We start from the raw sequence: 18,908 nt of genomic DNA, 5'->3' as shown, positions 1-18,908 counted from the left end.
TGAACTTTAAGATAATTATACAAACTTTTCTGTTCCTATTCTTATCTTTATTTAGCAATCTAAAGAATAAAAATTTTACAAGGTCTATCTCTCTAGATGACTACCTGAAAGCAAGTAGAGATACTGAAAAACCATGATATTTAAATAAAAATTAAAAATTAGGAACCAGGAATTCTGAAAAATACATAGTACAGAGTATCTTAAAAAATAAGTGCCAGGCACTAGACGGTGCTAAATGGTTAGAGCATCAAGCTGCCTGCAGACCTAAGAGTCTCGGGTTCTATTCCTGGTCAAGGGCACAACCTGGGTTGCAGGTTCAATCCCCAGCCCCAGTCAGGGCTCGTGCAGGATGTCTCTCTCATCCCATTAATGTCTGTCTCTCTCTCTTTCTCTCTCCTCCCCCTTTCAATTCTCTGAAAATCAATAATATCAATGGGAAAATATACTTGGGTGAGGATCAACAGAGAGAGAGAGAGAGAGAGAGAGAGAGAGAGAGAGAGAGAGAGAGAGAGAGAAGTGCTAGGAAGACTCTCCACTATCCTCTTAAATCCTTGTGAAATGGCCTTTTAGAGAGTATCAAAAGAAAAAAGAAAAAGAAAAAGTAATTTTCCCAAATTCCCCAGTTTAAATATATTTTTGCTTCAAATACCTTTTAGTATTATTCTTGGCATTTAAAACAGTTCAAGAAAAAAGAAAAATATTTTCTCTCTCACTCTGTGCTCTATATTTCCCTCACCTTATACTTCCTAGGACACCAGATGTCTACCTAGGAACTGTGAAATGGCAAGATTCTCTCTAGCCTATTGACAAAGATTCAATTTGGTCTCTAGGCTCTCAGTCTAGAAATAACTTTGACTTTGTGATTTCTCTACATTCTTACTGTTTTTCTTTCGAACAAATTACCAAATGTATAGCCTGCCAATGAATAATCAATTGCTCAGTCCATAGATTTTATACCAATTAATTTTGGTAAACAATTCTGATTTTTTTTTTAAAGCTCTCTTCAAACCTAATCATTCATTAATTACATGCCAGTTTTTCAAACAAATTAGAAATTATACAAAGCAACAAAGTTTTTTTAAAAACTAATATCAATTCTCACTTACAGTAACCTGAGGTGGTGGAGGCAAAGAAATAGATGGTGCTGAAGAAAAATACCCCAATGTACATTCAGCAAAGAATGGTTGTTGCACTGGTGAAGGAGCTGAAAAATTTTTTTACGAGTTTAATAACAGAAATACCTCTACATTAATAAATTTATGTACATTTGGAGAATTAGACTTTCTTAATCTCTAATAAAATCTTTAATAATCAAGAAACCACTTCCACCTATTTAAAATTGTCCTTACATCACCAAAAAGTTAGTCTTTCACTTTGTTCTAATTTTCACCTAATGATGATAACAGGGAAGAGCAGGAAGGGCTAAAACCATATATATATATTTTTTTACAAATATACTTTTTAAGAAATAAAACAAAAAATTCCCAAAATTGCCAAAGTGCCCGAACTAAAGAAAAACAGCGATGTGGTGACTCCATTCTTCCCTTCATGTTGATCAAAAAAAGTGAAGAAATTGACTAAGTTGTGTAGAAAGCAAATGGGACTAGAAATAAGGAAATGGTTTCTTAAGATTCAGTAAAATATTGCAGATTCAAACTACTCTTACTACCCAATAATTATACAACCTTAGAGAAAGACTGATGTTTCTTCTTTGTGCCAGCTGTCTCACAAGTCAATATAGACATTACCCATATGATTTGTATGGGGTTGATTTGTGGCCCATTGGGATATACACTGGCCGTTAGAACATTTTACATCTTAAAAATATCTATAATGAATTTGAAAGTTAAAATCTGACAGAGTAGAAATACATCCTCTGTATAATTCTTTTTATAAAATTCTTTAAAAAAGTACAGATCATAATATTATTTTATAGTAATACAGAGTATTATTAATATTGTCAACACTTGGGAATTACTAGGAATCATCTCTAAGAACCTAGAAATAAAAAAATGAAAGATTGACCAAAGAAGAGCTAAATTATGAAATCAAAACATATTATGTAAGGTTATCAAAGATGAGCCTAAAAACAATAAACCCAAGCCCTAACCAATTTTGCTCAGTGGATAGAGCATCGGCCTGCGGATTTCAAGGGTCCCAGGTTCGATTCCGGTCAAGGGCATGTACCTTGGTTGTGGGCACATTCCAAGTAGGGAGTGTGCAGAAGGCAGCTGATCGATGCTTCTCTCATCGATGTTTCTAACTCTCTATCCCTCTCCCTTCCTCTCTGTAAAAAATCAAAATATATTTTTTAAAAAAAACAAACATTACCCAAATCAGACTTTGCCTTGTCTTTGGTCTAGACACAGTAAAAGTAGGATTCTAGTTTGATTTGGTCTCACAAATATAACCACAGGAAGAAATATACTGATCATATGGTATTTTTTAAATAAGTATTCCAGTTCTAAATGCCAAATGCATTTAGTTGTCTGCTTCAGTTTCATGTGTTTTAATTAGTGATAATAGCTATCTCACAGCCCATCACCCCTGAATATTAACTAAAGCAAGTCTCTAGCCCTCCAGGTTAGAGTCACATCTTAGAATATGTAATTTAATTGAGGTACAGCCCAACCAGTTCTAACTAGTCCTTCCTGAAATGCCTCTAGTATCACCATTCATCTCCTAATTCCTACAAAGTAACATCACTGGAAGGAGGAAAAAAGAACCCTTAAAAGCAACTAAGATCCTTTTGACTAAAATTCAAAATATCTTGGACATAAAGATTCTTAAGATCAAAGGTTTGTTCACCTGTTTTCATAAAGCAGTATTCTCATCTGTTTTTAAAATCTTCACTTTTTAGACCAAATAGTTAAGAGTTTAAACACTGTCTACTTAAATTCTAGCCAGAAGAAACAATGGGAAATAAAGGTTAATATTACACATTTGAAATTTGCTCTCAAAGTATTTAAATAACACCTATGGTTGAACAATCTACTAACAAATTTCACGTTCACTATATTTCTTTCAAGGTTTTAAGCAGTTTCAGGACCACTTTCTATTTAATAATTATGAATATACAAATGTATTAAGAGTTTTAGCTCATACCTGGAGAACTGGTTTCACTATCTGTATCCATAGCAACTTCTTCATAGTTATCATACTGATAAATGCCTCCTCCACTATCAGTTGGTTGCTTATCTAAGGATCGTCTCAGGTCGGGATCTGAAGACTAATTACAAAAGATATTTAATTTTACAATATTTTCTTAATCTATTCTTAGAATAGAAATTATAAAACAATTAATAATTATTTTCTAGGAAACGGTATCAAAACTCATGGTGCTCCAGTTAGAGCTTCCTATCACATCTGATTTGGGAAATTCATTGTACATGACAGGTAGTTGATAACTGTCATGTAAAAAACGGAAGCTCTCAGGGACTATCTAAACATTTTAATAAAATGAAGTCCTCCATAGTTAGCTTAGCTACTAATTATCTATCCTATATAATAAAAGGCTAATATGCAAATAAACATAACAGTGGAACAATCAGTTGCTATGACATGCACTAACCACCAGGGGGCGTGCCACTCAGCCAGAAGCTGGGCTCATGACTGGCGATTGCAGCAGCAGTGGCAGGAGGCTCTCCCACCAATACAGCAGCACTAAGGATGTCCAACTGACGGCTTAGGCCCATTAGTCAGACATCCCCCAAGGGCTCCCAGACTATAAGAAGGCATAGGCCAGGCCTCCCCTATCCCCCACCCCCATCCCCCCACCAAGTGCCCGAATATTGTGCACCAGCCTTTAGTTCCTCTATAAAATAAGATGACAACCAAAATCTTTAATACTTATGGCCTTTCCCAGTATAAAAAACTAGACTAGAAAAGCCCTGACTGGTGTGGCTCAGTTGGTTGGAATATCACAGGTTCAATTCCCAAGTCAGGGCACATACCTTGGTTGGGGATTCAATCCCCAGTTGGGGCAAGGACAGGAGACAACCAATTGATGTTTCTCTCTCTCTCTGTCTCTCTTTCTTTGTTTCTCTCTCCCTCCTTCCCTCCTTCCCTCCCTCCCTCTCTCCCTCTCATTTTCTCTCTCTCTAGAATCAAAGACAAGCATGTCCTCTGGTGAGAATTAAAAGAAAAAAAAAAAAAACACTAAATAAATTCAAGTGTAATATCAAAACTGTATTTAGATTATTTCAAAAAAGGTTACTAGAAACTCTTGTTCGGTCTACTTGCATATTTTCTTTTTTTTTATTCTTACAATGTCACTCACAGAGATGGTTATAACAAACAAAATTAGCAAAACTTATACAGATGCATATAGGAGTAGTGTGCAAATATATTTTTCTCTAAATGAAGATTCTATCAGTGTTTTCTAGAAGTTCAAATTTACAAATTCCTTGCTTAAGAAAATGAAAATACTGAACTCCCTAGAATTGAAGAGCTCTTACTCTTAATAGCACCTCTATTCTTCTTAGTATATTCACAAGTGTAGTCTCAAAGCTCAGAGTTCTAAAAATTATCACTGATCATACCACTAGATCAATATCAAATTTCTGATATACTTCCTGACACCATCCATAAAAGAGAATTAGTCATTCAGTCATTGTCAATGATTCATTTATACTAAAGGCTCACAAATAACTAAACAGCCACTAAGGTGCCCGGCTGGCGTGGCTCAATGGTTGAACATCAACCTATGAACCAGGAGATCACAGGGTTTAATTCTCAGAGCACATGCCTAGGTTTGTGCTCAATCCCCAAGAGGGGGCGGGGCGTACAGAAGGCAGCCAATTAATGATTCTCTCTCATCATTGATATTTCTCCCTCTCTCTTTTTCTCCTTCTCCCTTCCTCTCTGAAATCAATAAAAATAAAAATTTAAAAAAAATTATAAATATCCACTAAGGCTATTACTATATAATGATTTAACTTTCTTTAAAGTAGTCTGCCAATTAAGCATGACACATTTCTAACTCTATAATGAAAAAAAATCAATGAAATTCTGCCCTGTACTTAGGTAGCGGCCATTTTAGAAAAGTCCTCACTACAATTTAGTAATCCTACTTTCATTTAACTAGAAATGATAAAAAAGCTAAATGTAGGATTTGCTAACCATGATTTTAGTCTTTCATTTCTTCTATTTTCAACATCTATAACTATAAAAGACTCATTTTCAATTACAACCTACCTTTCCTTCTCACCAAAAACTATTATTTATATAACAAGCTATATCAAGCACAAGAACTTTATGTTTCTCACTTGATCGAATCTATGCAATAAAATGGTAAGGACACTTAAATTTGAATAGTGCTTTGATTTCATATTCTTGCATTCCTTACTTTACTTCTTGTCCGCCTCTTTCCACCAACCAATTTCATGAATCGATTGTACTGCTCTTCCTGATTGGAGAGATCTCGAATTTTTCTGATTTCTTCCTCTCTTTTCCTTCTTTCTTCTTCTTCAGCTTGTTTCCGCAGTTCCTCTTCTTTCAGTCTTTCCTGTTCTTTTTGTTGTTGTAGTTTTTTCCATGCCTTTGTTTGCTGCTTCCTTAATGCTTGTTTAGCTTTAAATGAAAAAGGTAGAAACATCAGTCTCTATCAGAGTTAAAAATTTTCTAAAGGATAAAAGAAAACAAGAGCTGTAAAAATAATTTTCATTAAGTCATATATACACTGAGTGGCCAGATTATGATCTGAACACATAATAATCTGGCCACTCAGTGTGTGTGTGTATGTGTGTGTGTGTGTTTGTGTTTTAGAGGCCTGGTGCATAAATTCATGCATGGGTGGGGTCCAGCCAGCCTGGCCAGGGGGGAGGGGACATAAGCGGTTGGCCAGCCAGCCTGCTGGTCGAATTCTTGGTCAAGGGAACAATATGCATATTAGCCTTTTATTATATAGGCTATACATTGTGTGGCCGGATTATTATGTGTTCAGAGATCATAACAGGTTATTATCTCTGAACGTATAATAATCTGGCCACTCAGTGTACTTCTCTTGAGTACATCATTTATTTGATATCAAAGATACTGTAAATCGTGCACCTGATCAGTTTTCCCCTTTGCACTGGCTGATAGAAAGCTCAGGGCAAATAGGTAGTTGATCTCCAGCGAAAGTCTAGAATACTTTTGGTACCCATTTGAGATACAAATACACTGAGTGGCCAGATTATTATGCGTTCAGAGATCATAATAATCTGGCCACTGAGTATATATATGTAGCTATTCCTCAATTCTGTTTACATAGGATTGTCCTCCATTCAAGGCCATATAATTCTTCATACTCAAAACTTTCTGATTTAAAATCTAGACACTATACTGACATACAAAACCATTTTTTAAAATTTAATAAAAATGATCACCTGTAGTGCTAACTTTTTTGGCCGAATGTGTTTTTGTACTGGTTTTAACTTTTTGCTGTACGGTTTTCGTCTTAGTCAATTTTTCTTTGCTTTCTTTCATCACCTGCTGTTCTTTTTGTTGCCATTTTTTACTGGCTGACTGCAGAGCTAAAAGACGAAGTTGTAGTTCAGATAGTTCCTCTTCATCTTCTCCAAGTTTCTTAAAAAAAAAAAAAAAAAAGTTGTAATTTTTAAATTTAAACATTTCACCAAGTCAAATCTTTTATATGATCAAAATTTAATGTTGGTTGTAAGGAAATATTTAAAATGCAAATATAAATAAAGAAAACAAGATTACTTACCATAGCCCTAGACCCTAATTTAGTCCCTATAATAAAAATAGAAGATCAATTTATATGTGTTCATGTGTAGGGTTAGAGAGAAAGGATACAACTGATGAAACAGGATAATGCAAAAAAAAAAAAAAAAAAAAAAAAAAGAAGGCCTGGCCCATGTAGCTCAGTAGGTTGGGCACTGTCATATGCATCAGGAGGCAGCCAGTTCAATTCCTGATCAAGGGCACATGCCCGGGTTGCAGACTTGATCCCCAGGAGGGGGGCATGCAGGAGGCAGTGGATCAACGTTACACTAATCAATGTTTCTCTCTCTCTCTCTCTCTCTCTCTCTCTCTCTCCCTCCCTCCCTCCCTCCCTCCATCCCTCCTTCCCCTTCTCTCTAATAATCAATAAATTATTCTTAAAATATAAAAGGAAAGTTAAAGGTTAGAGATTAGCATTTAACTGGGCTTTCCAAACAAAAAGAATAAAAATCTAGAAGCCAGTGAACTAAAAAAAAAAAATTCAATCTAGGATCCAGGAGAGAAGGAATGAAGAATAAAGTGATCATTATGTGAATAATACGGAGAACTGGTACACTGAAAGTCAAGATTCAAAGTTGTAAACTTTAAAAATATATGTATTTTATAATTGTATAGTGTTGAAAAAATATGTAAAGACTTGCTTATATTTGAACATTACATGTGTTAAACCTATAAATATTTATCTGAATATTTAAAACTAGAGGCCCAGTGCACAAAAAGTCGTGCAGTAAGGGGGCATGGGGTCCCTCAGCCTGGCCTGAGGCTTCTTGTAGTCTGGGACTCCTCAGGGGACGGCCCGTTCCCTGAAGAATCGGGTCTAAGCCGGCAGGTGGAAATCCCTCTGGCACCCCAGGAGCTTTTGGGGGATGTCCGACTATTAGCTCCACAAGGGGAGCGGGCCTAAGACGTTAGTCAGATATCCTTACTGCTGCCAGAGGCAGGAGAGGCTCCTGCCACCGCCGCTGCACTGGCCAGTCATGAGCCGGCTTCTGCCCGAGCGGCACTACCCCTGTGGAAGCACACTGACCAGCAGGGGCAGCTCCTGTGTTGAGTGTTTGCCCCCAGGTGGTCATTGCGCATCATAGCGACGGGTAGTTCCAAGTCATTCCGCAGTTAGGGTTAATTTGCATATTACCCTTTTATTATATAGGATTTTTTTTTTTTAATTGATTTTGTACAGAGAGGAAGGGAGAGAGATAGAGAGCCAGAAACATCGATGAGAGTCATCGATCAGCTGCCTCTTGCACATCCCCTACTGGGGATATGCCCGCAACCAAGGTATATGCCCTTGACCAGAATCGAACCCGGGTCCTTTCAGTCCCCAAGCCGACGCTCTATCCATTGAGCCAAACCGGTTTCGGCCATATAGGATATTTTAAACACCCAAGACTTTTTTTCAGAAAAGCTAAAACAGGAAGACAGGTTCAGAACATATGTCTGAGAACATTTTTCCGATTGAAAATACCTCTTTTGAGAGAATTTTATAAATTAAATTCTATGCATTTTAGCTAAAATATAACTGAAAATGTCAGGCAATCTAAGCAGAGGTTCTTATTTGGAGTGCATGAATTTGCATGGGAATAAGGTAAGAGGTTTGGTTGTTCAGCCTCCCCACCCCTTAAAAATTAAATGCAAAAATTTTATATGTTTTTTTCTTCATATGTTTGTATGGAAGAAGAGGCAAAAAAAAAAAAAAAAAAAAAAAAAAAAATCAAAAGTCTAAGACTTAAAAAGTCAAAGATCACTTACCTAATAACTTTTTTAAAAAATAGTAGTATGTTCTTATTGATTTTTAAATAGAGGAAAACATCTATGTGAGAGACACATTGATCTGCTGCTTCCTGCATGCCCCCTACTGGGGATCAAGCCCACAACCAGGGTATGTGCCCTGACTGGGAATCAAACCAGGGACCTCCTCATCTCTGAAATGATGCTCAATTCACTGAGCCACACCATCAGGGCACTAATAACTTCTTCTTATAGGTGAATTGTAATTACATTTTGCTAAAACCCAATTAAATTATTTAATTCTTAAGTATAAAGAAACAGTAATTTCTATATCAACAGGTTTCACCCTTACATGAACTATTATAAATCCCTAACTGAACTACCATCACTTCAGTTTATACAAACCAGGATATAGTTACCTTTCCCAGTATTTGGAAATACATGTAAAAAATGAGTTTTAAAATTATTATGATTCTTTTTTACTCTATAGTCACTTAAACATACCAAATTCTACTGCTTAGTACTAAAGTTCTAGAGCCATGCTGTCCAATATAGTAGCAATGAGTCACATCTGGCTGCTTAAATTTAAATAACCAAAACTGAATACAAAATTAAGTTCCTCAGCCACAATAATCGTTTCAAGTGTTTAACAGCCACATGTAATTAATACCTATCATATTAAAGAATACAGATATAGAACATTTCCATTATTATAGAAAATTCTATTAGATTTTGGACAGTGCTGATCTAGAGAGTTTAAAATAAAGCTATCATCATTGTTCAATTGAGACTTAAAGTCTTTAATTACTTTTTCCAACTACTCCTTTTAGAATAAAAGAAAGAAACCACTAATTCCACTATGCAACTATATGCTATTTAAAGGAGCTATTTGATCAGCAAGAAGGGCAATGAACTTCATTCAACTCTTTGCTCTGACATTTAAGTCCTATGTAACTATAGGCAAGTCACTTAACCTGAATAATGTCAACTTACTTTATAAAATTGCTGGAAAGATATTCAAAAACATATACACATATATATGCATTAATGCGTGTGTGTGTGTGTATCTGTTATATTATCATCCTTAAATTCAGAACCACCTCTTTCCCAAAGCTCCTAGGCTCTTTGCATCATTGCCATTTACTAGCTGAAATATTAAATGCAGCTATTTCCAGATCTCTAATTCAACAACAACAAAAGGCTTGGATTATTAACTGCCTACTAAATGTTAAACACAGTGTTTGATACCTCTGTATTTTATCCTGTGGAACCTCACAACAAACCCAGAGAACAGATGACATTACTCATTTTGTAAAGAAGAAAACCAAAGGCAGGCAAAGGCTTACACAAGATCAGTCAGCTGCATAGCCAGCGTGCCTCAGTGACTGAGCGTTGACCAATGAACCAGAAGGTCCCAGTTTGATTACCAGTCAGGGCACAGGCCCAAGTTGAGGGCTCAATCCCCAGTGTGGGGCATTGCATTGCAGGAGGCAGCCAAAAGATTTGTCTAACTCTGAAGCTTTCCCACACAGGATAATGCCTCCCATAATTAAAAAAGAAAATTATCTGGATGAAAAATAAGTTTCAACAAACGAAGAGAGCATCTAAGGAAATAAATAACACTTCCATTAAACACAATTTAATTGAACCCAGTAGAAAAATACTCTAAGATGTCAGTCCAGATTTTCTTATCTTTAAGCTTATGTCCAAATAAAGATATCATAATGATGAAAGTAAATTAGTAGAAAGCAAGACAATTTCCCTTTTGAAAGAACAGAGTAAAGCAGTACAACAGTCAGTCTTACAGAGCTATCCAATTCCACAAAGTAGTATCTTACCTTTTCAGATAGGATATCTGAGGCACTAAGTCGTCTTGCTAAATTTTGTTCCTTATCTTCTAATCCTTTAAAACAAAACAGCATACTCTGAGGGAGCTATAATCAACTTAAAACAAATGCTATATAATGTTTGATACTATTTATTTTAAAGGGTCTCATTTTCTCAATCTCTCAAGCAAAAGAATATTGTTAGAGAAAATTAAAATCTGACAGAACTTCACACATTGGTCTCATTTCTAAAAGTTAGGAAGCTATTCAAAATATTAAATAATAAACTAAAAGCCCATTTTGATAAAAAGATTTTTAAACAAAAAATAATTATAAATGAGAACTATAGAAGTACACAGCAAGCAAAGCTTCATTATAAAATATATAATACACGTTGATAAAATATAATTAATTCAGACCTCTAACTGAAATGAACACAACATTTAGAGATTGTATTGGATTTATAAACCACAGAAATGGTCCTCTCTCTAGAAAAACATCAGCACAAGTATGTTCAGTACCAATAAAATTAAATCCAACTAACAGTTTCCCAGAATTCTAGCCGTGGGTCCAGATTTCTGAAAAAGTTATTTACAAAATCTTATTTATGCATTATCTAACCTATAACTGCTCAACAATAAACTTACACACCATAAAGTTATAGTATATTTACAACAGCATTGAGATACACCTCTGAAGCTAAGAGTCTTTTCTCAAGATGACACAAATGAAGTCTAAAGTCCAAGTTTAGTTTTCCCTCCTCATTTGTCAGTGTTCCAAACATTTTAACTTGATTGCCTACGACCTACTGGTGAAAGAATAGGCAATTTATTCAACAAATGGAGAGATTACTGAACAAGTACCCTAGACAAAGTAAGTAGAAGGAAAACCACCAAATAAGCTAAATTTAAGGCTTAATTTGAAAACGTGAATTTGTTGCAACATGACTGATACATTAGAAAATAATTTGAGCATAACACAAATTTCATGTTTGGAAGTGTGATTTGTCTCCAAGAAACACTGAGAATGCATAAAACTAACCCCCTGGTGATACAAGCCATGTAGGAATACATAAACCCCACAAACTTTTGAGCATCTACCAACTACTTCAGTTTACTGTGTATGCTATCAGCCACACTTATCCATATCTGGTATAACAGCTTACTATACAAATTCATATAACCTTCCTTGCTCCACTTTATAATTCATAAGCTGAAAATCTCCCACTGCCACACACACAGTTGAGGTCTTTTTTCAAAGTAAAATGACATTTATTGTATTATTTGAAGCATTCCTTTACCCCTTTTAACATATAGAGCTGCATTACAATTTTTATTAGGTCCCTATCTTTTTTCATGTGTCACTGACAACAGTTTTTAAATTTTTCTCTAATTCCATTTTGTTCATAAACCCTGTGGTTTTTATTGTGCAAATTATACAGTGTAGCGATTTATAGGAATGCATGTCACACTGCAGCAAAATCGATATTTCAAAGAATACTAAAACGAAAAAATAGATAAAGACATAAGCAGACTTTCAGTAATAAGCGGGGAAGGCATTAAACTTTGCTCGCACATGGGAAGCCTATTAGTTGGAGAGGACCTATCTCGTCTGTAACTGGCGGCAGCGTCCTCCTTTAAAGCAGCAGAGAGGCGAGTCTGCAAACCCTACACTTCACACTAAAACTTAACTTTACACAAAGAGTGTAAAGGCAGGTTTAAAACCAAGCGTATAGTTAATCACCAATGTCATGTGTCTACCAGTAAAATGTGTCTCTACAATAAAATTATTTCAATTCTCAATACTTCCCAAAACGAATGCAGTATACATGGTATCCTAAACTGAGCCAGAGACAGTCATCCTGATATAGGTGGTAGTTAAAACCATAAAAACTGAAAACACCCCCAGAAAAATGGAACACGGAGGACATCAACATTTAAGTTACCAAGAAAATTTTTAAAGAAAAATCAGAAAATTATAAGAAATTCAAGCCGAAACTGGTTTGGCTCAGTGGCTGAGCATCAACCTGCGGACTGAAAGGTACCATGTTCGATTCCAGTCAAGGGCATGTACCTTATTGCAGGCACATCCCCAGTAGGGGGTGTGCAAGAGGCAGCTGATTGATGATTCTCTCTCATCGATGTTTCTAACTCTATCCCTCTCCCTTCCTCTCTGTAAAAAATCAATAAAATATATTTTTTAAAAATAAAAATAAAAGAAATTTCAGATGTGTATGGTATCACAGAAACCCCAAAATTTCAAGATTAGTGAGAAAAACATCACTGAATATAGATCTCAAAGGTCATAATGATCCTTTGAGAATATGTATAAAATAAATTACGCCAAGAATTTGCTCAAGAATCATTCAAAATAAAAACCAAAGTTTTTACAAGGCTCTGCATGATCTATCCCTATGATCTTTGTCTTCTTCTCTCCCACTATTCATCCCTCTCACTCTCTCTTTTTTTAAAAAAAGTTACTGCCGAAGCCGGTTTGGCTCAGTGGTAGAGCGTCGGTTTGCGGACTGAAAGGTCCCAGGTTTGATTCCGGGCAAGGGCATATACATTGGTTGCGGGCACATCCCTGGTAGGGGGTGTGCAAGAGGCAGCTGGTGGATGTTTCTCTCTTATCGACGTTTCTAGCTCTCTATCTCTCTCCCTTCCTCTCTGTAAAAAATCAATAAAACATATTAAAAAAAAAAAAAAAAAGTTACTAATTTTTAGAGAGGGGAAGGGAGGGGGATAGAAAGATACCGTGTTTCCCCGAAAATAAGACATCCTCCGAAAGTAAGACCTAGCGCATAGAAAGATAAAACATCCCCTGAAAATAAGACCTAGCGCAACTTTGGGAGAAAAAATTAATATAAGACACTGTCTTATTTTGGGGGAAACAGGGTAGAAACATCAGTGAGCGAAAAGCATCAATTGGCTGTCATTGGTGATCAAGCCTGTAATCCAGGCACTTTCCCTAACTGGAAGTCAAACTACTGACCTCCTGGTTCAGGGGTCCTCAAACTTTTTAAAGTGGGGGCCAGATCACGGTCCCTCAGAGAGCTGGAGGGCCGGACTATATGAACTACTAATTCCTACTGTAACACCTCGGCTGCGCTCACTGCCCAAAAAACCTGGCGGGCAGGATCAGACTCCTCCGCGGGCCGTAGTTTGAAGACCCCTGTCCTGGTTCATGGATAGATATTCAACCACTAAGACACACAAACTGGCACTCCCTCTTCTTTAGTGGCACATGCCTCCCTGTTATTCCCCAAATAATCCAGGTAACCCTCTACCTAGAGTCATTATTCTAGTTCAGCGATTTTCAGCTGGGGTGCCACAAGAATTCTTAAAACATGTGATACCTGATTGCTTAGTTAGGGGCACTGACCTCTTTCCCTTTAGATTGTAAAAAAAAAAAAAAAAAAAAAAAAATAGTAAAAATAGTAGCAGCCAACTCAACAACAGCCATTCTGTATTAATTAATCAAAATTATACCTATTTTTTTGTCAGATCAGCAAAAAATATATTTTCTGATGTGCTGTAGAATTTTAGTAATTAGTTTACGTGTGTCATGTGATGAAAAAGATTGAAATTCGCTGTCCTAGTTCAGTGACTCTCAAATTTTAAGAGGTATTAGAATCAACAGGAAGGCTATAAATAGGAAGGCTGGGCCCCACTTCAGTATCTGGAGTAGGGTCTGAGAGTCTGCATTTTTATAAAGTTCCCAGTAAATGCTGGTACAAGGACCACAGTAAAAGGGGGGGGGGGGGGGGCGGGAATCACTGCTCTAGCTATTCAGTCTATTTGCCTAGAAACCTCTTTCCTCCTGATATCATTTGGCTATTTCCTCAGCATCTTCAAAACTTCTGTTTAAGTCTCACCTTCAAATTCAGGCCTCCTAATCACTCATTAATACCACAACCTGGCCCTAGCTGATTTGGCTCAGTGAACATATCATTGGCCTAAGGACTGAAGGGTCCCGGATTTGATTCCAGTCAAGGGCAAATACCTCAGTTGCAGGTTCCTCCCTGGGCTCATGCAGGAGGCAACCAATCGGTGTGTTTCTCCCACACTGATATTTCTCTGTCTTTCCCTCTCTCTTCCACTGTCTCTAAAACTCAATGGAAAAATACCCTTGGATAAGGATTAAAAAATAAAAAAAATACTGCAACCTGTACCCGCTACTCCATCCTACTTTACCCTCTGCAGTTTCTCTTTCTAAAACTGTTATTGCCTCCCTTTCTAAAATGCAAGACAATGAAGGCATAAATTATTGACTATTTCATTCAGTGATGTAGTTCCAAGAGCCTGGAATAAAGTGCTCCATTAATTTTTGAATGAATGAAATGAAGAAAAATGAATTCCTCAATTAGCTCAATGTAACCTTGCCAGGAGTAGTTCAGTATTCTAGTAAGGATGGAAAAGCAGACAGCACTAGGTTAAGAAAGCATAAGCATTAAAAATGAAATGAAATGAAATGAAATGAAATGAAATGAAATGAAATGAAAGCACAAGCAGTAAAACGAAAAGAGTCAGCAAACACTCGCTCTTTCCAGAAATCTGGTTAAAAAGACAAGTTAAGGAGAATGCAGGATGGGGAGGAGGGAATGTTTAAATTTTGGGATGAAACTCTAAAAACCCATTAAGAGAAAGTGGTTAAGATTAATCAAAATACACAGATAGAGTAAGGTCCAAAGAAGGTGGGAGAAGTTAAAGACAGGAATACAGGTTAAAACAAAGTGGCCATAAATGAGAAGAAGTACCACTTTTTCAGAAAGAGTGAAGGAACTGGAGTGAAAATCAGTAAAAATATGTAAGTTTACAGTCAGGAAGTGAGAAGCTGGAAACTGAATGAGATCACTTGAAGTGGAGGTAAGCTCAATAGGTTGACAATAGAGATAAAGGCTGAGTAAAAGCCTGAAAAAATGATGATGGTTTGGAAGAATTGAGAGAAATGAAAAAAAGAAAAAAGAAAAGATGACCAACAATTTTGAAGATTTGATTGCAGAGCTGAGTCTTGCTGAAGATTGGAAGAGAAAATGCTTAAGTAGAAATACTGTAACTTATTGATTCAGATAAGTTTTATTCTTTTGGGTTTTCACCCAATAACTCATTTATACTGCTGCAAGTTATTTTCCTAAAACAGATACATGATCTCATCATTTCCCTGTTTAAAAATATCTGACTGCCCACTTGATACTTAGAGAAACTCTAAATTCTTTAGCAAGCCCTGGCCTGATAGCTCAATTAGTCCTCATTCCCAATCAGGGCACATATGAGAATCAGCCAATGAGTGCACACATAAGTGGAACAACAAATTGATTTTTTTTTATTCTGTCTACCTCCTTCTCTAAAATCAGTAAGTCAGAAAAATAAGTAAATTCTTTCACAAGATATTCAAAGCCCTTCATTATCCAATCTCACCTATCCTTTTATAAATTCATATCTAACCACTTTTAGAAATATATCATGTAGCCCACATTTGCTTTTAAAAGATCTGTAACTTCATCTGCTTATTCAGTTCATCTGATTTCCCAAGTGGAAAAATTCCAACTTATTTTTAAAGACATTCCATAACTATGAAAACTTCCTAAACCCAAGTAAGATTTTATCCTTTCTCTGTGTTACTACAGGATTCCATACATAAATTTTTATTATACTCTATGGTACTTATGTGTGTATTTTCTATCCCACTGGATTATACTTTTCAAAACTGTCTTCTGGAATCATATTATTAAGAGGGGGGTGGGGGGGGAGAGAGAATCTTCCTAAGAATGTGTAACAAATCAGTCACCACTCAGGTTTGCAACCAACTTTATACCATATGGATGGCCTTGAAAACTTCAAATATAAAGTGGTCTGAGAGCAAATGCCTGGCAGCAGCAAAAGCAAATCCGCTCTGGGGAATCCAACTTTGTGTCAGGCCTCAAAAAACTCCCACCAAAAAAATTCAAAAAAAAAAAAAAAAAAGGAGCAACTGATAAAAAAAAAAAAAAAAATGAATCACCAAGTATTCAAGAAAAGGAAGTGCCAAAAACAAGAAACAGAGACAGCAAACATCAGAAATCAGACCCACAAAGACCTCAGATACAAGAAATTAGCAGACAAGGGGGAGAATCAAAACAAAAATAAACCCACAGTTAACATGTTTAAAGAAATAAAGATAGGGGTGAATTAAAAATGGCGGCAGAGTAAGTGGATGCTGCACAGACAGGCTCCCAAGAACAAACTGGAGTTACAAGTAAAATACAAAAAAACTTCCTGAATTATCAACAGAAAACTTGAAGGAGAGAATTCTGATATCGAGTTCTGAAAGTGGAGACCGCACAGATTTATTTTGTACTAGAGGCCTGGTGTGTGAAATTCATGCACAGGGGGGTTGGGGGGGTGGGAGGGGAGCAGGTGGTGGGGTCCCTCAGCCCAGCCTGCACCCTCTCCAATCTGGGACCCCTCGAGGGCAGTCGGACATCCCTCTCACAATCCAGGACTGCTGACTCCCAACTGCTTGCCTGCCTGCCTTCCTGATTGCCCTTAACTGCTTCTGCCTGCCAGCCTGATTGATGTCTAACTGCTCCCCTGCTAGCCTGTTTGCTGGTCACCCCTAATTGCCCTCCTTTGCAGGCCTGGTATCTCCCAACTGCCTTCCCCTGCTGACCATCTTGTGGTGGCCATTTTGTGTCCACATGGGAGCAGGATATTTGACCACATGGGGGCAGCCCATCTTGTGTGTTGGAGTAATGGTCAATCTGCATATTACTCTTGAATTACATAGATAGTGTAAAAATAAATTAATAAATATTTTTTTAAAAAGAAAAGAAATAGATATATTTGAAAAAATAAGCAGAGAAAAGAAAACTAAAAAGAATGAGCCAAGTGATCTGAAAACAAAATAAAAATAAAATACTAAAATAAAACCTGTAACTGAAATTTAAAACTGGGTAGGCTTAAGGCTGATCAGACACAGACACAGACACAGACACAGACACAGACACAGAGATAATCAGTGAACTCAAAGATATAGAAAACGGCATTTCAGAGACTGTAGCAGAGTTATAAAGAGATAGGAACTTAAGAGAAATTAAGGGAAAAGGAAGATAAAGTGAGATGATTTAATACAATACACCTCTATACGGTTTTGGAAAAGAAAAGAGAAAGGGACAGTATTTAAAGAGAGAACAATTTTTCAGAATCAATAAAAACAAAAAGCACAACATATCCCAAACTAGATAAATAAAAAGAAAACTACAATTAATACACTGTGATGTGTTAAACTACAGAATACTAAGACAAAAATACTAAGACAAAAATTTAAAGCAATCAGAAAAAGATCGGTTACCTTCAAATTAGAAATTAAGATAGATAATTTTCAAAATCAATAATGAAAGCCAAAAAAAATCTTCAATATGTTGAGCCCAGCCTGTGTGGCTCAGGGTTGAGCATCGAACTATGAACCAGGAGGTCACAAGTTTAATTCCATATCAGGGCATATGCCTGGACTATGGTCTCAACCACCAGTGAGGGCATGCAGGAGGCAGCCATTCAATTATTCTCTCACATCACTGATGTTTCTCTCTCCCTCTCCCTTCTTCTCTGAAATCAATAAAAATATTTTTTTTAATGTTGAAAATATAATTAACCAACCCAGAAATCTAAACCTAGGAAAATTATTTTTAAAAGAGGGCAAACAAAAATAAGTTTTCCACCCAGTAAACACACATTAAAGGAATATTTTTAATCCTTACCTGAGAATATTTTCCCATTGATTTATAGAGAGAGTAAAAAGGAGGGAGGGAGAGGGAGAGGGAGAGGGAGAGGGAGAGGGAGAGGGAGAAGGGAGAGGGAGAGGGAGAGGGAGAGGGAGAGGGAGAGGGAGAGGGAGAGGGAGAGGGAGAGGGAGAGGGAGAGGGAGAGGGAGAGGGAGAGGGAGAGGGAGAGGGAGAGGGAGAGGGAGAGGGAGAGAGAGAAACATCGATGTGAGAGAGGCACATGGATTGGTTGCCTCTGCCACCTGCCAGTCTAGGGCGGAAACAGAACCTGCAACCCAAGTATGTGCCCTTGACTGGGAATTGAACCTGAGGCATTTCAGTGCTAAAGGAAAATTTTTAAATATATTTAAAATATATGTGACTCTAGGTATAGAAAAAAGGATGAGCAAAGAAAATGTTAAATAGATGGGCAAAGCTAGACAAATACTGGCCCTTGTATATCAGGAAGAGGGTAAAGATATTGGTTAATTTTAAACATTGACAAGAATTCATGTTACAACTACTAAAGAATCCATTATGATAACAGAAACTTAGTAACTAACCTTCAAAGTAGTAAAAAAGGTTATACAAAAAATAATCAAGAGTCCAAGAAAGAAAAAACAAACAATGGAAATGCAAGTATCAGTAATCATGAAAAAAAGGGGTATGAACTATATGTTCTAACTAAAAGGCTAAGACTGACAGAGACCGGTTTGGCTCAGTGGATAGAGCATCAGTCTGTGGACTGAAAGGTCCCAGGTTCGATTCCAGTCAAGGGCATGTACATTGGTTGTGGGGACATCCCCGGTGGGGGGTATGCAGGAGGCAGTTGGTCTCTCTCATCGACGTTGCTAGCTCTCTATCCCTTTCCCTTCCTCTCTGTGGAAAAT

General features: G+C 36.8%; 1 protein-coding gene across 1 annotated transcript in view; it reads right to left on the bottom strand.

The window, feature by feature from the left end:
• The window catches only part of ZFC3H1 (zinc finger C3H1-type containing), a 64,669-nt gene that overhangs the window by 35,998 nt on the left and 9,763 nt on the right, over positions 1-18,908 (bottom strand). Inside the window, 5 exon segments of the mRNA XM_084878862.1 lie at positions 1,107-1,204; positions 3,106-3,229; positions 5,348-5,571; positions 6,369-6,567; positions 10,293-10,357. Coding sequence (XP_084734988.1) covers positions 1,107-1,204; positions 3,106-3,229; positions 5,348-5,571; positions 6,369-6,567; positions 10,293-10,357 — 710 coding nt within the window.

This window comes from Pipistrellus hanaki, assembly GCF_964339955.1.
Source record: "Pipistrellus hanaki genome assembly, chromosome: 3".
Lineage (NCBI taxonomy): Eukaryota > Metazoa > Chordata > Mammalia > Chiroptera > Vespertilionidae > Pipistrellus > Pipistrellus hanaki.
The sequence above is the reverse complement of the archived record's forward strand: the minus strand, read 5'-3'. Positions and strand labels throughout refer to the sequence as shown.